The sequence below is a fragment of the Xenopus tropicalis genome, chromosome 2, assembly GCF_000004195.4.
Source record: "Xenopus tropicalis strain Nigerian chromosome 2, UCB_Xtro_10.0, whole genome shotgun sequence".
In the NCBI taxonomy this organism is placed as follows: Eukaryota; Metazoa; Chordata; class Amphibia; order Anura; family Pipidae; genus Xenopus; species Xenopus tropicalis.
In genome coordinates, this window is record NC_030678.2 from 49,293,980 (window position 1) to 49,316,248 (window position 22,269).

At 38.1% G+C, this 22,269-nt stretch overlaps 1 protein-coding gene across 1 annotated transcript in view; it reads left to right on the top strand.

The window, feature by feature from the left end:
- pitpnm3 (PITPNM family member 3) overlaps nucleotides 1–21,438 on the top strand; it is a 269,381-nt gene extending 247,943 nt beyond the window's left edge. The window contains exons 12-19 of the mRNA XM_031896774.1: nucleotides 667–815; nucleotides 3,791–3,907; nucleotides 8,940–9,056; nucleotides 12,314–12,462; nucleotides 13,300–13,449; nucleotides 18,151–18,334; nucleotides 18,758–18,886; nucleotides 19,657–21,438. Coding sequence (XP_031752634.1) covers nucleotides 667–815; nucleotides 3,791–3,907; nucleotides 8,940–9,056; nucleotides 12,314–12,462; nucleotides 13,300–13,449; nucleotides 18,151–18,334; nucleotides 18,758–18,886; nucleotides 19,657–19,965 — 1,304 coding nt within the window. The 3' untranslated portion in view covers nucleotides 19,966–21,438. The remainder of the gene's footprint in view (nucleotides 1–666; nucleotides 816–3,790; nucleotides 3,908–8,939; nucleotides 9,057–12,313; nucleotides 12,463–13,299; nucleotides 13,450–18,150; nucleotides 18,335–18,757; nucleotides 18,887–19,656) is intronic.
- The last annotated feature ends 831 nt before the right edge of the window (nucleotides 21,439–22,269 follow it).

Genomic DNA, 22,269 nt, shown 5'->3' on the forward strand with positions numbered 1-22,269 from the left:
TATTGACCAAGGGCCACAGTTAATGGACAATTTGACCACAAAGGCCCTAGACTTTTATAGACAGAAGAAAAAAAACACAGACAAGAGTCATAGTGGAATCAATAAAATCTGTCTTACTCTCCAGCGCTCCCACAAGGCTGCCTTTAATCCATTTCTGAAGCATCAATACATTTCACTACATTACCACTAATTGCCAGGACAAATGACACACAAATAATGTCAATATTAATAGATGGATGCCAGGAGATACAAATTTCCTTTCTAAGGCAGGAATAAAAGGGACATAAATTAGCAGAGATGCAGGCATTCATTAGAAACATGCAGTGATTAGATCCTATCAGTGGGCAGTTGCTGAATTCCTAGCACACTTAATATGTTATTGTTTATTCTCAATGCAATTATTACCCATGTCTTTCAGCGAACATATTCCACTGCGCTGTTGTTATGGGATTTGGTAAAACTGTGCTTTTAACATAATAATAAAAAATAAAGGAGGGGCTGTGCACAAGAGCTCACAATGCAGAGAATGTTTAATGTTTGTCACATGAATTATGGAAAGATTTACCATTTGAGCACCAGTGTGATCATAAATATGTAGATTTCAAATGGTCTTAAGTTATACTATAAACAACAATTGCATTTAAAATTATCTTTCTTTTTTCCTAGTTACAGCAAACTGGTGGGGAAGCAAGCGCATTGATTACGCTCTGTACTGCCCTGATGTACTCACTGCCTTCCCCACCGTAGCACTGCCGCACCTTTTCCATGCCAGCTACTGGGAATCCACTGACGTGGTGGCCTTTATTCTGAGACAGGTAACAGAAATTACTAGCAGAAAATATATACAAGCATGTGATCTGTAATTCAGAATGCTTGGGACCAAGGGTTTTCTGGATAAGAGGGTCTTTCAGTATTTTGGATCTCCCAAGTCCACTAAAAAGCACTTAACAGTGGCTTGCAAAAGTAATTCGCCCCCTTGAACTTTTCCACATTTTGTCACATTACAGCCAATAACATGAATCTATTTTATTGGAATTCACGTGAAAGACCAATACAAGTGGTGTACACGTGAAGAAGTGGAACGAAAATCATACATGTTCCAAACATTTTTTACAAATAAATAACTGCAAAAGTGGGGTGTGCGTAATTATTCAGCCCCTTTGGTCTGAGTGCAGTCAAGTTGCCCATAGACATTGCCTGATGAGTGCTAAATGACTAAATAGAGTGCACCTGTGTGGTAATCTAATGTCAGTACAAATCTGCTGTCTGTTGAACGGCCTAGAGGTTGTCTACGAAGAATATGGGAGGTCACAACACCATGAAGTCAAAGAACACACCAGACAGTCAGGGATAAGTTATTGAGAAATTTAAAGGCAGGCTTAGGCTACAAAAAGATTTCTAAAGCCTTGAACATCCCACGGAGCACTGTTCAAGCGATCATTCAGAAATGGAAGGAGTATGGCACAACTATAAACCTACCAAGACAAGGCCGTCCCCCTAAACTCACAGGCCGAACAAGGAGAGCGCTGATCAGAAATGCAGCCAAGAGGCCCATGGTGACTCTGGACGAGCTGCAGAGATCTACAGCTCAGGTGGGGGAATCTGTCCATAGGACAACTATTAGTCGTGCACTGCACAAAGTTGGCCTTTATGGAAGAGTGGCAAGAAGAAAGCCATTGTTAACAGAAAACCATAAGTCCCGTTTGCAGTTTGCCACAAGCCATGTGGGGGACACAGCAAACATGTGGAAGAAGGTGCTCTGGTCAGATGAGACCAAAATGGAACTTTTTGGCCAAAATGCAAAACGCTATGTGTGGCGGAAAACTAACACTGCATATCACTCTGAACACACCATCCCCACTGTCATATATGGTGGTGGCAGCATCATGCTCTGGGGGTGCTTCTCTTCAGCAGGGACAGGGAAGCTGGTCAGAGTTGATGGGAAGATGGATGGAGCCAAATACAGGGCAATCTTGGAAGAAAACCTCTTGGAGTCTGCAAAAGACTTGAGACTGGGGCGGAGGTTCACCTTCCAGCAGGACAACGACCTCAAACATAAAGCCAGGGCAACAATGGAATGGTTTAAAACAAAACATATCCATGTGTTAGAATGGCCCAGTCACAGTCCAGATCTAAATCCAATTGAGAATCTGTGGCAAGATCTGAAAACTGCTGTTCACAAACGCTGTCCATCTAATCTGACTGAGCTGGAGCTGTTTTGCAAAGAAGAATGGGCAAGGATTTCAGTCTCTAGATGTGCAAAGCTGGTAGAGACATACCCTAAAAGACTGGCAGCTGTAATTGCAGCAAAAGGTGCTTCTACAAAGTATTGACTCAGGGGGCTGAATAATTACGCACACCCCACTTTGCAGTTATTTATTTGTAAAAAATGTTTGGAATCATGTATGATTTTCGTTCCACTTCTCACGTGTACACCACTTTGTATTGATCTTTCACGTGGAATTCCAATAAAATTGATTCATGTTTGTGGCTGTAATGTGACAAAATGTGGAAAAGTTCAAGGGGGCCGAATACTTTTGCAAGCCACTGTATACATTGAATAAACCCAAAAGGATTAATTATATCTTAGTAGGAAACAAGTACAGAACCTGTTTTATCACAACAAACAACAAAGGAAATCATTTAAAAACAAAATTGAATTATTTGCTTAAAATGGATTCTTTCCGTAATTTGGAGTTTTCTGTATAACAGGTTTCTGGATAAGGGATTCCATACCTGTATATGTATTAAAACACCAAAAATAAATTGTACCCTTAATAGGGCATATACAGGTAGCTCAACAAATATGGAAGAATATCTCTAGACCAGATACTCTTTAGATCTGTCTGTCTTCTTTTTATTATTTCTATTGTATATAGAAATGGGAGCTACCATTTGAAATCTGTAATTATTTAGCTATTATGTTTTTCTTTTCTCTTTGACAATGTTGGAAACGTGAACATTGTAGTTGTTATGCGTATTATTAAAGTAAAAATTAATAAAAATTATAGTATCAATAGATAGTAAAACAAAATAAATATATTTGTGATTTTATGTAGACAGCTATATGATAACAATGGCCAGTAAAGGTCTAATTTTGTTTTACTGGGAACAAGGACTGTGCCAATGATTACAGGAGATCTGTACCCATCAGTGCACCATGCACATAGCACTTGTGCCAGGTCCAATTGCAGATCTACTGCACTGTGACCCCTTTTGCTGGTTACTGCATCTGGTACAAGGTACAAAACTCTAAACTTGATGTCTTCCTTAGGCCAGTGATAAATACAGTATTTCAGAAACACGCTTACATTCACAGGTGCTCCTAATGGGTACTATGGCAATGATACACAGGTAATAAATGTGCCCAATGGTGCCCCTTCCTCCTGCCAGTGTCCCATCAGATAATGCTTTTGAAAAAGAAGAATGCTATAACCATGGAGAAAGGAAAACATTTTAAAAATTACAATCTTAGTATAAATATAACTGCGGTGAGTGTGACAACCAATGTTATTTTACAGGGCAACATGGCAGGGACTGTGTTTGATCACTGCGATGTAGCTGGAGGGCTTGTTTTGGCCATGTATGCCTACCAAGGTTTTTTTCCAGCTGTTTAATTTGACTTTCATTTACTTAAATGCTTGAGGGTTTTCATTATTATCTGCCAGTCCAACAACTGCCTGGCTCCAGTATTTAATTATCCATTTTCACCTAAGGCTCAAACCCTTATTTGCTTATCGTGAATGGGGATATAACTATGTTTCCATGCTCTTAATTTTCTTTCCTGCAGTTGATGAGATACGAGAGTGTACAGATCCAGCAAAAGGAAGGCATCGACTGCATGAACATGAGCCCCTCCAGCCGTCAAGAGAAATGGCTTCGGAAGAGAAACCACGTCAAGTTGCGTGTATGTTTCAAGTCTGCTATAAAATATTTCCATACATTTACCTCTTTTTTCAACCTAGTGTTCCTGTTAAGGGAGGAGTAGGTAGTCCCTTGTACTTTGGGCAACTCACAAGGCACTTTACAACTCATTACTCATTGCGGGCAAAAGTGGAAGTGTATTATACAGGAATTTGTATTGCAAGATAAAATGCTACATTAAATTCACATCCCTTAAAGGGAAAATAGACCCCCACTTTGAATTGAGCTCATTCAGTTGGGCTTATGTAGATAAAGTGCATAAACACTGTCCAAACCTCCAAAAGTAAATATACATTTACATTTATGTTTTTGCACAGACAAGCCTGATTCCACAGATCGAAAAGAAATCATGTTATTAATCTTAATCTTAAACCACATAGCGATCCCCCTTAGGCTCACAGTGTAATGCAGCCCTTCCCTCAACTTACTCCATTGGGAAGTAGTGAATCAGGGACTTCCGCAGGGTCCCTCTGCTTTCCATAGTGAGTTGTGCATAGATTTTCTGCAAAGTCCCAGAAGCCACGATTTAAAAATGTAACAAGTTGAGGGAGGGGTTGCATTACACTCTGAGCCTAAAGAAGAATGGGATGTTGGGAACTGCTCTTTGCGAACAGAGACAGAGTATCAGTGGGTCCATTCAATTTGTGGAATAAGCCTGTATAAAAAATATCTATTTTGGAAAATTCAGATAGTGTTCATGTACCTTTCCTGCCTAGGCAAATTAAATAAGCTCATGTCTTGTTCATGGTTACCTTTAAATTAACTATTAGCATGTTACAAATAGACCAATTCTTAGCAAGTTTGGTCTGCATTATCTATTAGTATGGTTTTGAAAGTGTATTTTACAACTACCATAATCAATAAATTTGGAGTTGGTGTCAGTTTTTTTTGTGTTACTAACAACATATTGTTGGCATTAATAATGTCAAATTTAGAAAGACAGTTAAACTAGTGCCATGGCACTAATGTGTACACATTAAAAAAATAGATGTCAGTACGGGTTGTGTAATGATTTCCTGGCATAAACATTTTATTCCATTATAATGATAAGTTCAACTTAACACCACTCTTGTCACCACTCACCCAAGCCTTGAAAAATTATATATGCTAGATATGCCAAAGGGCAGATTTATCAAAGATTGAATTAGTAATTCCTACAGGATTTCAAACTGTTTTAATCTTTGACTGAATTTTGATTAAATTGAATAAATTAGCCTATTGATGCAATTGCATTGACATTAACGTTTAATGGACCACTAGTTCATTATATAGCTAAGCTCCACTAAGTCTGGAAATTAAGCTCCTTATCAACTCCTGGCCTTCTAGCAGAGAAACCATCCCAGCGAGGGGGTTCAATTAGCACTGTCTCACTAGAGGAAGGCAAACTGACTGTTGGAATTGGCAGTGTTTGTTTTCGCCTGCAAGGTGGTTGTGTGGGAACTGAGGAAGATGGAAGGAGAGTGAGCTCTCTGAGACCGTGTGAAGGTGGACTTGACAGGCAGAATGGTGGTTGACAGAGAGCAGGCAGGCCCTGTGGATATGTATCCCTGTAACTGGAATAAATAGGCTCATACTTTAAGTTCTCTTCATATTACTATTCCTTAACCAGCTCCTAAGCCTTGCACTTCCACTGGGATTCACACATTACTACATCTGCCCCCTAAGTAATGACAAATTCACCAAGTTAAATAATTCTCCTGCTCAAAGTAAATAATTAGCCTTATGCAAAATGTTCTACTGTTTCAAGGTGTCACACTCAACACTGTCCACCATTTTAAGGTGAATAATCAATCCTTTTAAAATACTAATTGCTCGATAACAAAATTTTTCTTCAGCAACATAATGAAATTGAGTAAGGGAATTCTACACCCTTTAGCCCTTTATTTCTTGGAGGTTTACTTGCTCTCTTTTTTTCAGGAAAAGGTGTGTTTTTAATCTCTGTGTTTCCTCCCTAACATTGTCTTAATAATAGCACACCAGCTCTATAAAATCAATCCTTAAAGTGCAGCGAGCTCTACCCCACAGTATTAGCAATGTCATTTCTATAAATGATGAAGTCTTTTACAAAATACCATAGATAGGACTGTAGCAGAACTCATTTTGCATATGCCAGAAGTACATTTTTCAGCCTTAACAAGCTACTTTATGAAAACTATTATTATAATAAGTTCTTGTACATCTGAAGAATACTTTGATTTTTTCTATTTTGTGGGGACGTATCTCAAGTGGATGGGTAGTTACGGAAAAATGGCTCTGGAACATCTGAAAGGCAGATAATCACAGGATTTATATAAATTATTAAATACTCATTTAAATTATTCTGTTGAACTTTTTCATGTGTATTTTACCAAACTATTTCTGTAAGAGATGTGAAACAAGCTTACAGCCCCCATATCTGCACTTTGTGCTTACTGTTATTTTAAATGATAAGTAAACCTTGGAAAAGCACCCTGAGCAATTGTATATATTTTCTGAAGGATTACTTATCTTCAAGCAAGTTGCCAGTATGCCCTCCCACTAGTTTAAACAGCCGATTAATATCTAGATTTGCTTTTATTTTATTGAACTGCTGATATCTTTATTACCATCCAAGAACATATGTTAATGAGTGTGGCTAATAATAAATATTTCCTAATTTTAATACATTTTACAATACAATTTACTTTGTAAATTGAAAAAGCCATTATACCATCTTTTTTCTTTTCATTTGTATTTTTCTAATAGAATTTAGAATGTAGTCTTACATTTTTGCTTTAGGATTTTTGCTTCCAGCCCTGGTGTCTGTGCATTTCTAGGTGTTTATCTTTGCTGGCTGATTGTAGCTTTTGTTTGTCATTATTCTGGTTGTGTCTATAATCCTCCTTACTTCTTCCTAAATCCTTTATGTGAATCAGCCAAGTATGAAAATCCTATCAAAACAAAATAGATTGAGGTATAGCTGAGCAGTGAGGGCATGATCTAATGTAATCTAAGGAAAAAGCCTGATTCAGGGTGTGGGCAGCAAAAAGTATCCAAATTGCAAATGAACACGGAGGTCACGTAAAAGCCAATTATTCATTCAGTTTATCACTTCTGATTCAAACCATGTGTGGAACCCCAGATGAGCATTTTAGGTGTAGCAGAAGGATTCTAGCACTGGAGTTCAAAGATTAAATGCAGGGGAAAAACATGGGTGCTGGTAGACTGGTTAGTAGTAGGTTACAGTAGTCTACATGGTATAGGATAAGGGCGTAGATTAGCATTTCAGCAGTTGCTTGAGAAAGAATAGGAGGGATCGTAAAGATAATGGAACGGAAAAGTAGGGTGTTTACAGTTGCATTAACATGATATGACTAGCATAGGAGTCAAAGAGTGTCCCCAATCAGCAAATTCAATGTTATTGCACCACAGTTCAACAGATTAGACAGAAAACTAGGCTGATAAGTGACTTCACATGAATGGGGTGTCTGGCCAATTCCAAACTTGACCTGTAGTCAACTGAGCAACTAGATTTGGTTCCTCAAACCCCACATATAGGATTAATTAATTAGATATCCAGAAATTCAGCTTGTGTGGCCTAGTTATGTTTTCTTCAAGCTATAGATGAAAAGGCCATAGATTTTTCATTACATCTACTATACCCCGTTAAAGAAAGCATTGAGTTTTAGTGACTTTTAAAACTCTTATGTCACCAAAAAAGTTATAGTGCAAACAAAATAACCTTAACAGCACACCCTAATACTTAATTACGTCACTGCACTGGTGGTGCAAGTCTTCCGTAATACCGGCAAGGTCTCTCCAATACAGGAACTGTAATAGAGCCACACACTAGATGTATGCAGTTGGGCAGCTCCATTACAATTCGTCTACCAAAAAAGTTACAACAAATGCCTGCTATTAATTACTACAAATGGAAACAAGGAGAGTAATTTACATAGCAACCAAGGATATCTGCATTTATTTGAGCTTAGCAATAATTAGCATGGTAACTGGTGACAATATTAGGGGAAAGTGTATACTCCAGGCTGTACAGAAATAACGCTAATTCTTGTATCAGCTAAACTACTACGCATATTTTCAAAATACAGGTATAGGGCCTGTTATCCAGAATGCTCAGGACCCGGTATTTTCTGGATAAAGGATCTTTCCATAATTTGGAAAGATCCAATTCATACCTTAAGTCAACTGAAAAATCGTTTAAACACTAAACCCACTAAACACTATTGCCTCCAATAAAGATTAATGATATCTTAGCCGGGATCACATGCAAGGTACTGCTTTATTATTACAGAGATGTGCTTATTAAGTCTATGGGAGATGGCCTTCCTGTAATTCAGAACTTTCTGGATAGCAATTTGATGTTGTATTGGTGACTGCAGAATTCATGGATGTGGTTTGAATTTTATAAATTTATGCTTCAGCTGATCAAACATAAAGGTTTTGCTTAAGCAGCCTTGGCATTTGCCCTTTCCAGAGAGTGTAGCTGCTCTTTTAACATTGTGCCGAATGTTTTTCCTGTCAACAGTGCACTCATATTCTTCTAATCAGAAAGAGCCAGTAAAGCAAGGCTTCTGATATAAGAGCGGCAGCAATGAATAAAACAGCTTTATCTGAGTTTGCTGGTAACCTTTATTATTTCTTCCCAGCAATTCAGCTGTGCCTCTATAGATGCTGCAGCATCATCTCTTGTGCTCAAAACAAATTGGAAATGTTCATTGCAGTGTTAATGGAAGAGAAACAAATATTAAATAGTGTTTTTCCCCCAGTAGTTGTTTGTATATATATTGGGAGCCAGGCAGCACATGTACTAGCACCTGGCTACACACGGAATAGGTCAAATACAGGCAGACAGAGAGAACTACTGAGGTTATGACTAAACAATAATGTGAATTGCTAAAGAGCTATAAAAGAGTTTCACATTAGGCCCAATTCAAATCACTGATTAAAATATCTCATAATTCCAACAAAGAACAAAAAATAAATAAAAATGCTCCTTTGTATTGCTTATATTTTGGGAAATATGGCTATTGTTTCAGAATGTCACAGCCAATCACAGAGCCAATGATGTCATTGCTGTGGAAGGAGGCCCCCAAGTCTTGGTTGGTCGTTTTATGTATGGCCCATTGGACATGGTTGCATTGACTGGTGAAAAGGTAAGGCACAACAGTTATACATTACTAACTAGTTCTGATTGATTGCTTTGTATCAGATCAAATGTTTGTGATAATAAAGGTAATGTGAAGTTTTATGTTTATTTTTTTTTGTCATTGTGCTCATATCTATAAATATAAAACTCATATTTATAAAGAGGGACAGCCTGCTGCACCATCATAAGTCTATCCCTCATCCCCAGGTCAGGGCCTGTGTGTTCTTTCTAAAACTCAAGGTCCAGTCTTATTTAATTAAGAAGCTCATGATGGGTATAATTGAATTTCCTGGTTCAACTTAGGGCTCAAGTGATTCAACTTTGATACGGCAACAATGTTATTACATTTATTTGGTAAATGCATATCTCACAAAATACAAGGATTTGGCTGGATAAGTTGCTTAATACAATTTATCCCACAATTAACCCCATATATTCAAAAAAATACTGTATAAGAAAAAAAGATTTCACTTAAAACAAGGGTGACTTTACCAACTTGGGATTTAATTTTAGAGACGTTAGTACATGTTAGTATTACTACCTCAAGTCTGGCAATGCAATAGAAAATGTGACATTACATTACATTACACCAAATGTAAACCCATAGGGGCTGATTTACTTACCCACGAACGGGTCGAATGGAGTCCGATTGCGTTTTTTTCGTAATGATCGGTATTTTCGATTTTTTCGTATGTTTTGCGATTTTTTCGGATTCTTTACGAATTTTTCGTTACCAATACGATTTTTGCGTAAAAACGCGAGTTTTCGTATCCATTACGAAAGTTGCGTAAAAAGTTGCGCATTTTTCGTAGCGTTAAAACTTACGCGAAAAGCTGCGCATTTTTCGTAGCGTTAAAACTTACGCGAAAGTGCGCATTTCGTAGGTTAAGTTACGCCGAAAATGCGCAACTTTTCGCGTAAGTTTTAACGCTACGAAAAATGCGCAACTTTTTACGCAACTTTCGTAATGGATACGAAAAACTCGCGTTTTTACGCAAAAATCGTATTGGTAACGAAAAATTCGTAAAGAATCCGAAAAAATCGCAAAACATACGAAAAAGTCGCAAAATGTTCGTTTTCAAGTCGGAACTTTTCCAATTCGGGTCGGATTCGTGGGTTAGTAAATCAGCCCCATAGTGTTCTATTTAAATGAACCACACCCATATACAGACCATTTTAAGTACCCATAAGGCTGTCCTAATTAAACAGTTTGTGAGCAATACTCAGTATCTATGGTAAATCACAATCTTTTATTTGGGCACCTATGAACTATGAACATCTGTTGGATCCACCATCAGTGCTGTTTTTCTTCCTCTATATTTGTATTCACAAGAACTAATTCTGTTTCTGTAGTAAATTAAATGACATTACTAAAGGAATGTGCTATTAAACACAACTACCTATATAATAATTTAAGATTAACGAAGAATTACAAAGCATATGACCAATCTCTGGACATCATGCCATAAGTGTAGTGAATGGAAGTTAAGCAACTGAAGCACATGGTGACCTTCTAATGTAGAAACTCCAGTAAAACCCCCAGTGCTTCCCAAAATGTTCTAAAATAGTGCTGTTTAACTGGAGACCCATTGTACCTCAAGCGCATTTTATGACCCCCCCAGTCTGATCAAGGTCTCAACAGACTTATTTGTTTGATATCACAATTTTACTATAACCCATCGTACCTGAAAAATAACCAGGTTTAACAGCTCTGTTCTGAAAAATTGATTGATGATAGATGGGCATTGATAAACATTTGAGTGAAAGCCCAATTCATTCTTGTCACTTTATCCTAGAAAACATATTTGTATTTATAAATATTACACAAAAAAATTGGACAAATTGTAGTGTTAAAGTACAGAGTAAGAAACCTCCTAGAAAGATAAGGAAAGGAAACAGGGATATTGGGTGTAATCAGAGCTAAGCATGCCCACCCATTTGGCTTAAGGTTGGAAGCAAGAGGGTTTCTTTTCCAGCAGGACAATGGCCACAAACATGCATAAAACTGTTCCAAGCAAATCTCTCCCAGTAAGAGCCAGAATCTCTGAATTACATGGTTTTCTCTGCACAGTCACTGCACCTCAAATATACGATTAGGGAATATTTGTAAAAGGACAAGACATAAAATATTGTGTTTTTTGACATGATCATGATATGCAAGAGAATATTGCTGGAATCAAATGGATTTTCAAATTCTGCAAACTTTTGTATGATTTTATTTAATTGTATAAAAATCTTTTACTTTTGTATAAGTCAGGAATTATACATAATTGTATTTATAAGGTTTACCAGTACATGTCAGTGTAGACCTCTGTGCTTTACTCGTCAGTAGTTAGCAGTCTTTGTAAAATGCTAACCAAGGCCCTCATCTGTAATGGGGGGAGGTATAAAAGGAGTGCATACCCTTAAATAATTACTAATATTCAAATTAATACAAATCTGTGTAAATTCACAGTTTTAGGGGACTTTTAAGCTTTTAAGAAATATAAAGGACTACCCACTTAAACAAACTGGTCCTTATGTAAGGCCAAAACCATAAAATCTATAAGGTCTCCATAAAAATAAAATAATAAAATAAGGAACCTTAAGGTCTCACATAGACAGTATATTAGCAAGTGCCTCGCTAGAAAGGAGACTATTATCTCTCATAGGGTCACACACGGTACATACGGTTTGGCAGTTGGTTGTTTAATATTTTAGTGCTGACTCTGAAAGATCTTAATTAAGTGAGACAAACCTAATATAAAATGTAGGAGTTTGTATTCTAACATACGTATGAAACTGAATACTCCCACATAGTGATATGATCAAAATGAAATGGTGCAGATGTGACCAGCAGCAATTTTAGCCAGCATTCATAATGTTTTGTCATTTTAATCCCTGCATATTAAATTTGGCACAAAGTACAGTGAAATAATTAGTCTTTCTGTTTCATTCATACGCTGTGGCTTAGGCAGTGATGAAATATTTTTTTCACAATTTGCATTTTTGGCCAAAAAGCAGCAAAATTAGTGCCAGACAGCTAGCTCTGTAATGGCTCCTACTTTGATGGATAAAATGCAGAAATTTTAGGAAAACCGAAATAACTTAAAATAGTTATGGTTGTACCACAGCAGTCTTTAGCTTTTCTGCTAAGTTAATTCTTTATTTTCAACCCTACTACGTTGTATAAGGTGGCCATTGAATCTCTACAGTGGTCCAAAAATGTCCATCAAAATATATTCCTTCCCTATTTGAATACATCCTGTTGTTTGTATATTTCAGGTGGACGTCCTTATCATGACTGAGCCATCATCTGGCAGGTGGGTGTACTTTGAAACAGAGATATCAAACAGTAGTGGCCGGGTGTCTTACAGTGTTCCAAAAGACAAGAGACTCGGTGTGGGAGTTTACCCAATCAAGATGGTTGTCAGGTGAGATTTTATTTTAAATAAAAGCAATATATACAGTGCATGTTCTGACAACAGCCCCTTCTATCAAAACCACAATCTCCTGTGTCTGTACACAGATACACCCCCTTTTTGTTTGCCAGAAACGCCTCTGCTTGTAAAGTACTGCTTACAATAGTGGTGCTACATAGTTAAATACAAACATATAATAAATACACAGGATGAATTTTCGACTGAAAAGCATACTAACGTGTTTTGGTGTCAAAATCGACATGTGTCTGCAAACAGACTGAGGCAGAGAGTGTTTACACACGAGTTGAGGATCAGCCCTGTGTAGCATTAGCCATACATGGGTAAATAAGCTGCTGAGTCAGCAGCTTCAATTGGCAAAAAAATAGTTAAAAAATGTTAAACCCTAAAACTAACTATTTATGAAACATTTGCAGCTGAATTTGTGCATAAAAGACATTTAAAAAGCATTTGTTGTCAGACTTTCCCAGTTGGATGTTGGAGTGATTACATTAGACCCCCCCTTAGTTAATAATAAATATACAGATATAGAAGAATCAGTGTATCAGTCATTGGGCCATACAGTATATAATACATCAAATAAGTGTTTACCTCAGATCTTAACCTTGATCTTCAAGCTGGATATATAGGAGTGCAAATAATTACTCTTCCCAAATCTAACCCTGAGTGATATTCATGCTGAGTCCCCCCTTGTCCAACAACAGCGCTCTGTTTATTTCTGTTTCAACTTTTGGAACCATGCTTACCAGGTTGCGTTAAAGAGTATATATAAAATAGGCACAAGATAATTGCTTGTGAGATTAATGTTAGGTTGTGTTTATGCTTACACAGGGGTGACCAGAGCAGTGCACAAAGCTACCTTACTGTGCTCCCCCCAGGCATGGAGTGTGTGGTCTTCAGCATAGATGGCTCTTTTGCAGCAAGTGTCTCCATAATGGGAAGTGATCCCAAGGTACGAGCTGGAGCAGTGGATGTTGTCAGGTAAATCAAAATAACAGAAAAGTATACATCTGATAAAAATGCCTCATTATTAAAGGAGCATTATATATAAAGTTGGATTGCCATGTGTCAGTTTTATCTATCATGCACCAGTTTATCTGGTGCCCATTAGATCTTACGTCTGATGTATTCAGTGAAAATCCTAAACCAGCTTTCCAATTAAAGGCCTAGAAACTGGATGTGGATCCTAGAGATTTTTATGGCTCCCAGCTTGCCAAAGATTGCCAAATGTTAGGCACCTCCCAGTGATTGTGTTACAGACTGTAATGTATAGGAGCCCATAACTGCCAGGGATAACCTCTTAGGTGAAACAGGAGAGCCCTGCCAAGCCCAGTGTTCACCGACACCCTTTAGGGGCCCTGGAGCCCCTGCGCTGGGATTGTCAGGATGGAAACAAAGTCGAAGTCAGGCAAAGGTCAGTAGCAACGAAGAGTCGGAAATCAAAAGTCAGGCAAAGACAAAGTCAAAACCAGTAGAACAATCGCAAATAGAACTAAGCTAGGAACCAGGTACACAGAAACAGCTTGGGCAATTGAAACAAGCAGAGAAACGGAATATAAATTCAAATTTGCCGCCAAAGGTGACATCAGCGTGTCCTCTGACACCATGACGCAACGCCAAATGTCATTGTGCATGCACGCACGCACCTACCTGGAATACAGCGAAACCGGACGCGCACATGAGCGCACCTACATGTGGAGCCCGGGGGCCAGCATGCACCCTTACCTCTATGTGCACCAGTCCCCGGGCTCCACGTGTAGGTGCGCCAGGGGCTCCTTACAGATTGTAATCACTTACCTGATACCCTGGGCTGGTGCTCCCATTAGCAGAAAACTGCTCCAGCCTGGGATACCTGCGAGTAAATGATCCTCCTCCTCCTGCTTCTTCATGCTGGGTGCATGCACAGTACAGTGAAGAGCAGAACTTTAAACAAAAAGACAGCTATTTTACTCTGCTGTGCCCGGAGCCACTGATGAGGGTAGAAGAGGAAGCAAACCATTGCTCAGTGAAGCTCGCTCAGAAGTTCCCCGGGTAGATGCATTTTTCTGCTAACAGGAGCACCAGCCCGGGGTTTCAGGTATGAGATCATAATCACTGGGGGGTGCCTAACTTTTGGCTTTCTTGGTGATTTAACCTTTCCTTTAAAATAAGAGAATAGTAATTGTGGCTTGTGCAAAAGGTTGGACACCCTAGTAAGTGTTTGGTAATACCCCCTTTGGCACCAATCACAGTTTGTAAAAACCTTTTGTTATTTCAGTTCCTGAAGTTTGCCCACTTTTCCTTGCAGATCACTTCTAATTTCAAGATTTACTTGGGCCATCTTGCATGTTAGATCTCCCCTCACATTTTCATTGATGTTGAAGTCAGGGAACTGAGGGTCATTCCAAAATCTTCCACTTGCTATTTTTCAAGTAGCTCATTGAGGTATGTTTAGGATCATTGCCTTGTTGTAGACACCATCCCGTTTTCTGCTTCAGCTCTTTTTGGCCCACTGTTTCACATTGGCATCCAGAACATGCTGGTTTTTAGGGAAATCCATTCTTCCCTTTACACATACAAGCGAATGGCTCAACATAGGAGGGCAAACTCTACAGGCCAGGACTCTGCTGTATTTCTACACCTAAAAGACAAGGGACACTCCTTTGAAAATAGCAAAGTCCAAATTTTGGACAAAGAAGACCGCTGGTTTGAAAGAGGTGTAAAAGAGGCCATTCATGTCAAAGTGGAGAAAACATCCCTAAACAGAGGCAGGGCAGACTTTGACACCATCTGTCTGCTACATACAATGCTGTTCTAACATCTGTACCCCGGCAGTTTCAGAACTCTTCACACATCCATTCATGCAACTCTAACAAGTAACACCTGTATTGAAGAGTTGCATGATACTTTGGATATTCTTTCAATGTAACCCGGCTCGGATGAGTAGTGAAACATCTTTAGTGATTACTTAACAAGTCCGGTTGCTTTAGATTTATTTATACTAGATATACCATGACCTGGATGAATGAAAATCTTCATAGTCTTACACATACAGTGTTTTCCGTAAACAACTGCAAACCAAAGTGGATCCACCCACATGTTTAGCAGTTGGCAAGGTATTTTTCATCAAATGCTGATATTTTTCTCCAAACAAACCTTTGGAGATTGTGGCCAGAGGATTTAATATTGACTTCAGTCCCACAGCACTATCAAAAAGACCTCTGGCCTATCTAGCTGCTGTTTTGCATAACCCAGATGTTGATGTTTGTGATGAGGTTGCAGGAAAGTCATCTTCCTGATGAATCCATGTGGATCATGTTTTTGCAAGCATAGCTGCACTGAGGAACAGTACAACAGCACTCCCGTGTCACCAAAACCTTCTTGCAGGTCCTTTGCAGTCACATGTGGTTTTGCCTTTTCGACCCTCTCTGAAAGTTTTCTCGGCCTTGGCTGATCTCGCCTTGGCTTCCACAATTCCCCTCAACTGCTATTTCTTCGTGAAATTACGCTGAAATGTAATGGCGACATTACGTTTTGTCCAAAGACTTGCAAAACTGTAAAACATTTGGCAAATGCACTGAATTCAACAGGCGTTTTTGTGGTTATTTTTTTTTGCTGACATTGGAGTCTATGGGTGTTTTTTGCACATGCCACCAGTTTGTGAAATAAAAAGTAACTGTGCATTACCATTTGCAAATATATTGTGTTTAACACAATGATTCCTGCAATACAAGGCTCCCAAAATGTTGCTTCCCATTGTAAATACCTGAGCTCAGTAATATTCCAGCTTTCATACAGTACCCTGTATAGGCATAGTGAGAAATAAGAAGATTCTAGTTTAGAGTCATTTCCTAAAAACAGTACTGTACAATAAAATGTCATTATACTTCTAAATAAATATATTCATTCTTTTGAGTTACTTTATTCAACTCAGTCTTCTAGGACCACAGAAAACACTATTTTTTGTAATAGCCCATGCATTGCACATTAGCCTGATTTGCACTTAAATAGAATTTGGGGCTGGTGTATTAGAAGCTTGCTCTGTCTACATACCTACATACGATATTTCTGAGAAATAACTCTCTAACTCAAGGAATTATTTTTTAGGCATTAAGGTTCATTTTCCAGTTTGCAGAAAGCATTATTTGGTATATAGCCTATATTCTTGTTTCTTATGTTGCATTATCTCTTTAGTTGTGGATGTGATACTGAAAGTTGCAAATCTTTGATTTTTACTTTATAGCCATTTTTTCTTACAATAAATAATAAGTTTCATGTTTAACAAATTGAGGGGTTTTGTATGCATCTGTAGCACACTTGTAAGTGATGGCTTTAAGAGACATGTGTGTGTGTACATGAGCTGTGTATAAACCAGACAGGCAGCGTGTGCAGTAGAGATAGAGGTGCAACTCCCTGCAACTCCCCATTATACTCTGGTAGACTTTACCTCTACTGCTCACTCCGCCAGGCCTCTGCTAGACAAGTACAAAAGAGTATACACTTAACACGAGGTAGTAGCGAATGTAGAGGATTATGAGCATCACAGATAGATCTTGCATCATGAACTTCATTTATTAAAACTCCAACAAATCAATCAATGAGGTTATAAGTAAGCATAATCATTCCCACCTGTCTCTGCTTAGGCTAATGCCATGTGGAGCGTATTCTTGGCAAGCAGAAAAACGCTAGTAGCCAAAAGTGCTGCAGGGTACTAACCCCTCTGGTCTCCTTGGTGGGACTTAAAACTGCCTGGCTAGATAACCCTATCTTGGGCCTCACTCCCAGAGCGACTAATTATACTAACTAACCTGAACTAGGTCCTGTAGAGAGTTCTTATTACTTATCTGTCTTTTCAGGCATTCTTGTATTCATATTCTAGTCTCTTAATCAAACTGCTCCCTCGTTGTTAGGGTTATTGAGACTTTAGTATCCAGATAGCTTCTAAAGCTAAATAATTAAAATAACAAATAATAAAAAAATAAAAAACAATTGCAAATTGTCTCAGAACATCACTCTCTGCGTCATACTAAAAGTTAATTTGAAAGTGACCAACCCCTTTCAGGTTCACTATTGCACACCAGCCAAAAGAACAACCAGTTCAGGATATTAAATCCCATATAAATGTCCTTATTTATTGATAGTTATTTAATTACCTGTTTCCTGGAACTTCACTCTTATAAAGCTAGTGGTAACAAGTCACTTCTAAAATGACTATCGGTGGGAAAACTGGGCAACGCCTCTTACCTTTTCCTCTTTCACCTGTTCCATAATAAATTATGCACCAGAGGTCACCCCTTTAGATTAGAGGAACGGAGCTTCCATTTGAAGCAGCGTAGGTGGTTTTTCACGGTGAGGGCAGTGAGGTTGTGGAATGCCCTTCCTAGAGATGTGGTAATGGCAGATTCTGTTAATGCCTTTAAGAGGGGCCTAGATGAGTTCTTGAACAAGCAGAATATCCAAGGCTATTGTGATACTAATATCTATAGTTAGTACTAGTGGTTGTATTTATAGTTTATGTATGTGAGTGTATAGATTGGTAGGTGTGGGTTAGGTGTGCTGGGTTTACTTGGATGATTTGAACTTGATGGACACTGGTCTTTTTTCAACCCTATGTAACTATGTAAATTTTCATTTAACATTTAAGAATCATTAACTTTTATTGATCAAGGTATTTATAACTGGTACACGCTTGGTATTTTCTAGGCACTGGCAGGACTTGGGTTTTCTAATAATTTACATCACGGGTCGACCGGACATGCAGAAGCAGCGGGTCGTCTCCTGGCTATCTCAGCACAACTTTCCCCAGGGCATGATCTTCTTTTCTGATGGCCTTGTGCATGACCCATTGCGCCAGAAGACAATATTCCTCCGCAACCTGATGCAAGAGGTAACAAAGATTCCCAGATCATACTGACTTATATTGATGTATTTGGTTATACTTATATATTGGAATATTAGAGACATAACAAGTGATTCCCCCTCACTGCACTATTAAAGGCAGAAAATATCTGATCAAACAGAATTGAAATCAGAATTATATTTAATTGCAGGGTCAGAATCACAGAGTCAGGGTGCTGAAACATATCTAAAAATGAGCACAAAAATGAGTTTAAATGCAGAACAAGTGATTAGTAATAGCATATAGCCAAAGAAAACAATGGAGAGACCTAGTACAGAAATATTGTTAGACCTTAGAAGGCAGTGGTACTGTAAAAGTAACTACCATCAGTGATAGTGCCACCCATGTACCGAGTTACATTATAAGACTGTAACTAATTATGTACTAATTTATGTATGTACTTTTATGTAGTGTCACATTAAGATCAGTGCGGCCTATGGCTCCATGAAGGATATTTCTGTGTACAGTGTTCTGGGATTATCCCCACCTCAGATCTATATTGTTGGACGTCCAGCTAAGAAATATCAGAACCAATGTCAGGTCAGTATAATTGGAAGCTCTCATATTGATGCCGTCATGCTCCACAGAAGAATCAGCTAGTACTACAGTGCACCAATATAACATCTAACCTGCTTCTGTTTATTACTGAAAAACAATACAATGCACTTTATGGTAAAAAGTACACAATTTTGAAAGATATAATACCTGAAGGCTCTTTTAGGGAAATGCAATGGAACTTGTCAATGGAATAAACATGTACAACATTACTCACATTTTTGGGGTACGTTATTCCTTAGAATTTAGTCAGTGACAGATGTAATGCAACCAAGTCAGATTCTTCCCTTTCCTTTTCCCTTTCTCTTCCTTTTTACCTTTCCCTTTTCTTTCTCTCCTTTCTCTTTCCATACATGTAGTGGTGGTGCAACGTATAAAATAAAAATGGGTGGCTGCTACAGCAGTTAAAACACATAAAATCTGATGTACTCACAAGTCTTACTCCAATATTGGAGTGTTCTGTTGTGAACAGTTAGGTCCTATTTGTGGACCTTTGTCAAGATAAGGTCATTTTGTGACAAACGTCCACCAGCAAGAACAGAACGCTGGCACTAGAACAACTGCACATAATGTACCATCTGCCAGTTGTAACCTATGATTATCTTCCCTATTATGTAAGGTTTGACCTGATAGATTTTAGTCCCTTTCTACCTCAAGATATAATATTTAACAAGTGTTAAATGGACCAGTAAATAATATCAGTCTTTGTATATCTTACACTTTTAAAATCTTTTGATATTTCTTTGGTGTTTCAGTTTGTCAGTGATGGCTACGCTGCTCACTTAGCATCACTAGAATTTAGCCACCACTCCCGTCCAAAGAAGAACAATTCCAGAATGATCTTGAGAAAGGGAAGTTTTGGCCTGCACACCCAGCCTGAATTTCTAAGAAAAAGAAATCACCTTCGTAGGACTATGTCTGTGCAGCAACCAGAACCACCATCCACCAATCCCAAACCAGAAAGAGCACAAAGTCAACCAGAGTCAGACAAAGATCATGAGCGACATTTAAACCCCCTATCTTGGGTAAGAAATGCAAGCCACAAATTTGAGCCCTCACCATAACAAAGACAGAGACTTTTACTGTTAAAAATTCATACGACAAGAAGACCATCAAGAATTTCAGAAAGGTTGTGGGTATAAAGCAATACATTGGTTCATGGTGGTTTTCCACATGATCTGCTCCACAACCTAAGAAACAGAATGCACATGGGCTGCAAATATCTACATGAGAATAATGTTAGAAAAGGTGCATTGTGGGTATGATACTCACAGGAATAGGTCCCATGTATATTTAATACCATTTCACTGCTATCATAAGTATGCCAAATCTGCCTCCTTCTACCAGTGAAAATGGTCTCTAAGAATTCAATTCTAGGGATAAAAACACAATAAATTAAGGCATCTCATGTTTGATTAAGTGAACAAAAAATGCCTGTAAAGGTATACCTTCTCTTCTGTATATATGTTATTGATATGCAGTGTGATATACAATCACATGCTAAAGCTGTGCTGTAGCTGTCAACCTGACCTAAATGTCCTGACCTATAATGTACTGTATATTTAGCTTTGAAGCTGTCACAAATTCTAAAAAGTATCACTGCTATGCTTGTGTTGTGTCCGGGAAAAGTTACAAATCTGAAATGAAATTAGACTTGAGCAAGTGTGATCACTTTTACTACCATAACCACTGGCAGAACAAACACTAGATGGTTAATAATGGTTATGTCTTCAGCACTGACTACCTATAGAAATGTGTTAATGTCTGGTCAGCCAAGGAGTACGTAAGTGGTAGGAGCCTACTAAGCTTTGATGATATATTTCCATTTGCTCAGGTTTTTGGTTGGCAGATCTAGTTTCTAACTAGTGGGGATATATGCCTTGATGCTCTGCTCAGATATAGCTTCATCACTCAAGAGTATTATTTACGGTAAGACTGCATATTAATCCACATTATTGAGCTTGCCATGATCCAACAAGGCACATTGTATCGCCAGTTGTATATGTGGCACAAGGTACCTAAGGAAACAAAACAGTGGATGGTTCAGTTGTTAGAGATTAAATAAATCTTTCCAGGTTTTGAAAAAAAGGTTTATTTCCTGAAGTTGTTTCTAGTTAGCAAACACATGACGTGACTTTTTGTACAGAAGCAAAGCTTTATATAAAGAGAGATACAGAGGCTGGGAAAAATACTGTTTGTATCTTGTATTATTTTATGCTCACCAGGTGTCTGGGTTTTCTCAGTATTAAATATGATTGTTACAATTCTGTAAGTGAGATATTTAAAGTATGTATATGTTCTGATTAATGGTAATGTATAAATAGTGGTCAGGCAATATAAACTCTCATATTTAGTATCACTTATTTGCTCTTTGGATCATGTAATGTGCAAACGCGAGTGTGTGAAATGCATCTTATATAGATGTCTGTCTATACAATCCCCTGGTTAGACAGCATACAGACAATCTCATTGGGCACACCTCAGCCTCACAGTTTCTGATTGGTCTGTGCACACCAATAAGTGTGATACAACTTAAATATAAACCCTTTGATGTCTTAAATATTCAGAAATAATAAAAATTCACGGGAGCAGAATACATTCCATTCGCCAGGTGCAGTAGATGCAGAGAACTGTAAATAGGAAATACATGCTTTATTGTACCTGGCTCTACGGATTTATTCCGGCATTAATTCTTGCAGCCAAATTCAGCCTTGAGTTAGCAAACTGCAGATAATTTTAATGGACATTCTGTGACTAGCAATAAGATATAAATCATATAACATTTAACAACCTGGTTTTATAAGAGAAACTCTTACAGCCTGTCTTGTGGCCTTTCTGACTGTATTTGGCTGTGCATGCTTTGCAGCATGAAAAAATGTCAACGTAAAGGGCATTAATTGCTTTTCACGGATATTGTGACCTAACCGCTCTCTGTGTATAAGTGTAGAAGTTGACATTTGTTAGTGCAACGATTACCTTTATCTTCCAGCAGACATGCAGTTCCAATGAGGCAACGGCCAGTATTGCTTTAAATCGTACAGTGCCTCCTGTAACCTTTGGAATCGTGCGGAGTGTCCGCTATTCAGTGTTCCAAGTCATATACAGAAATGCCCAAAATAGGTCACAGACTTTGCATAACAATGCTCAAGAAAGCATTTGAATTCTAATAACAACACACATTTAGCATACATCTATGTATCACTGCAGATATGGGTACCAAAGATTTAACTGGTGGGAATTCACTGAGCAGGTTATTTTAACCCTCTTCACTATAAGGATTGTTCTAATTTATATTTCATCACATGTTAATATTAGAAAATTCTATATTTTATTAGACTCTGAATCATTATTCTGTGAGCAAGATGGGA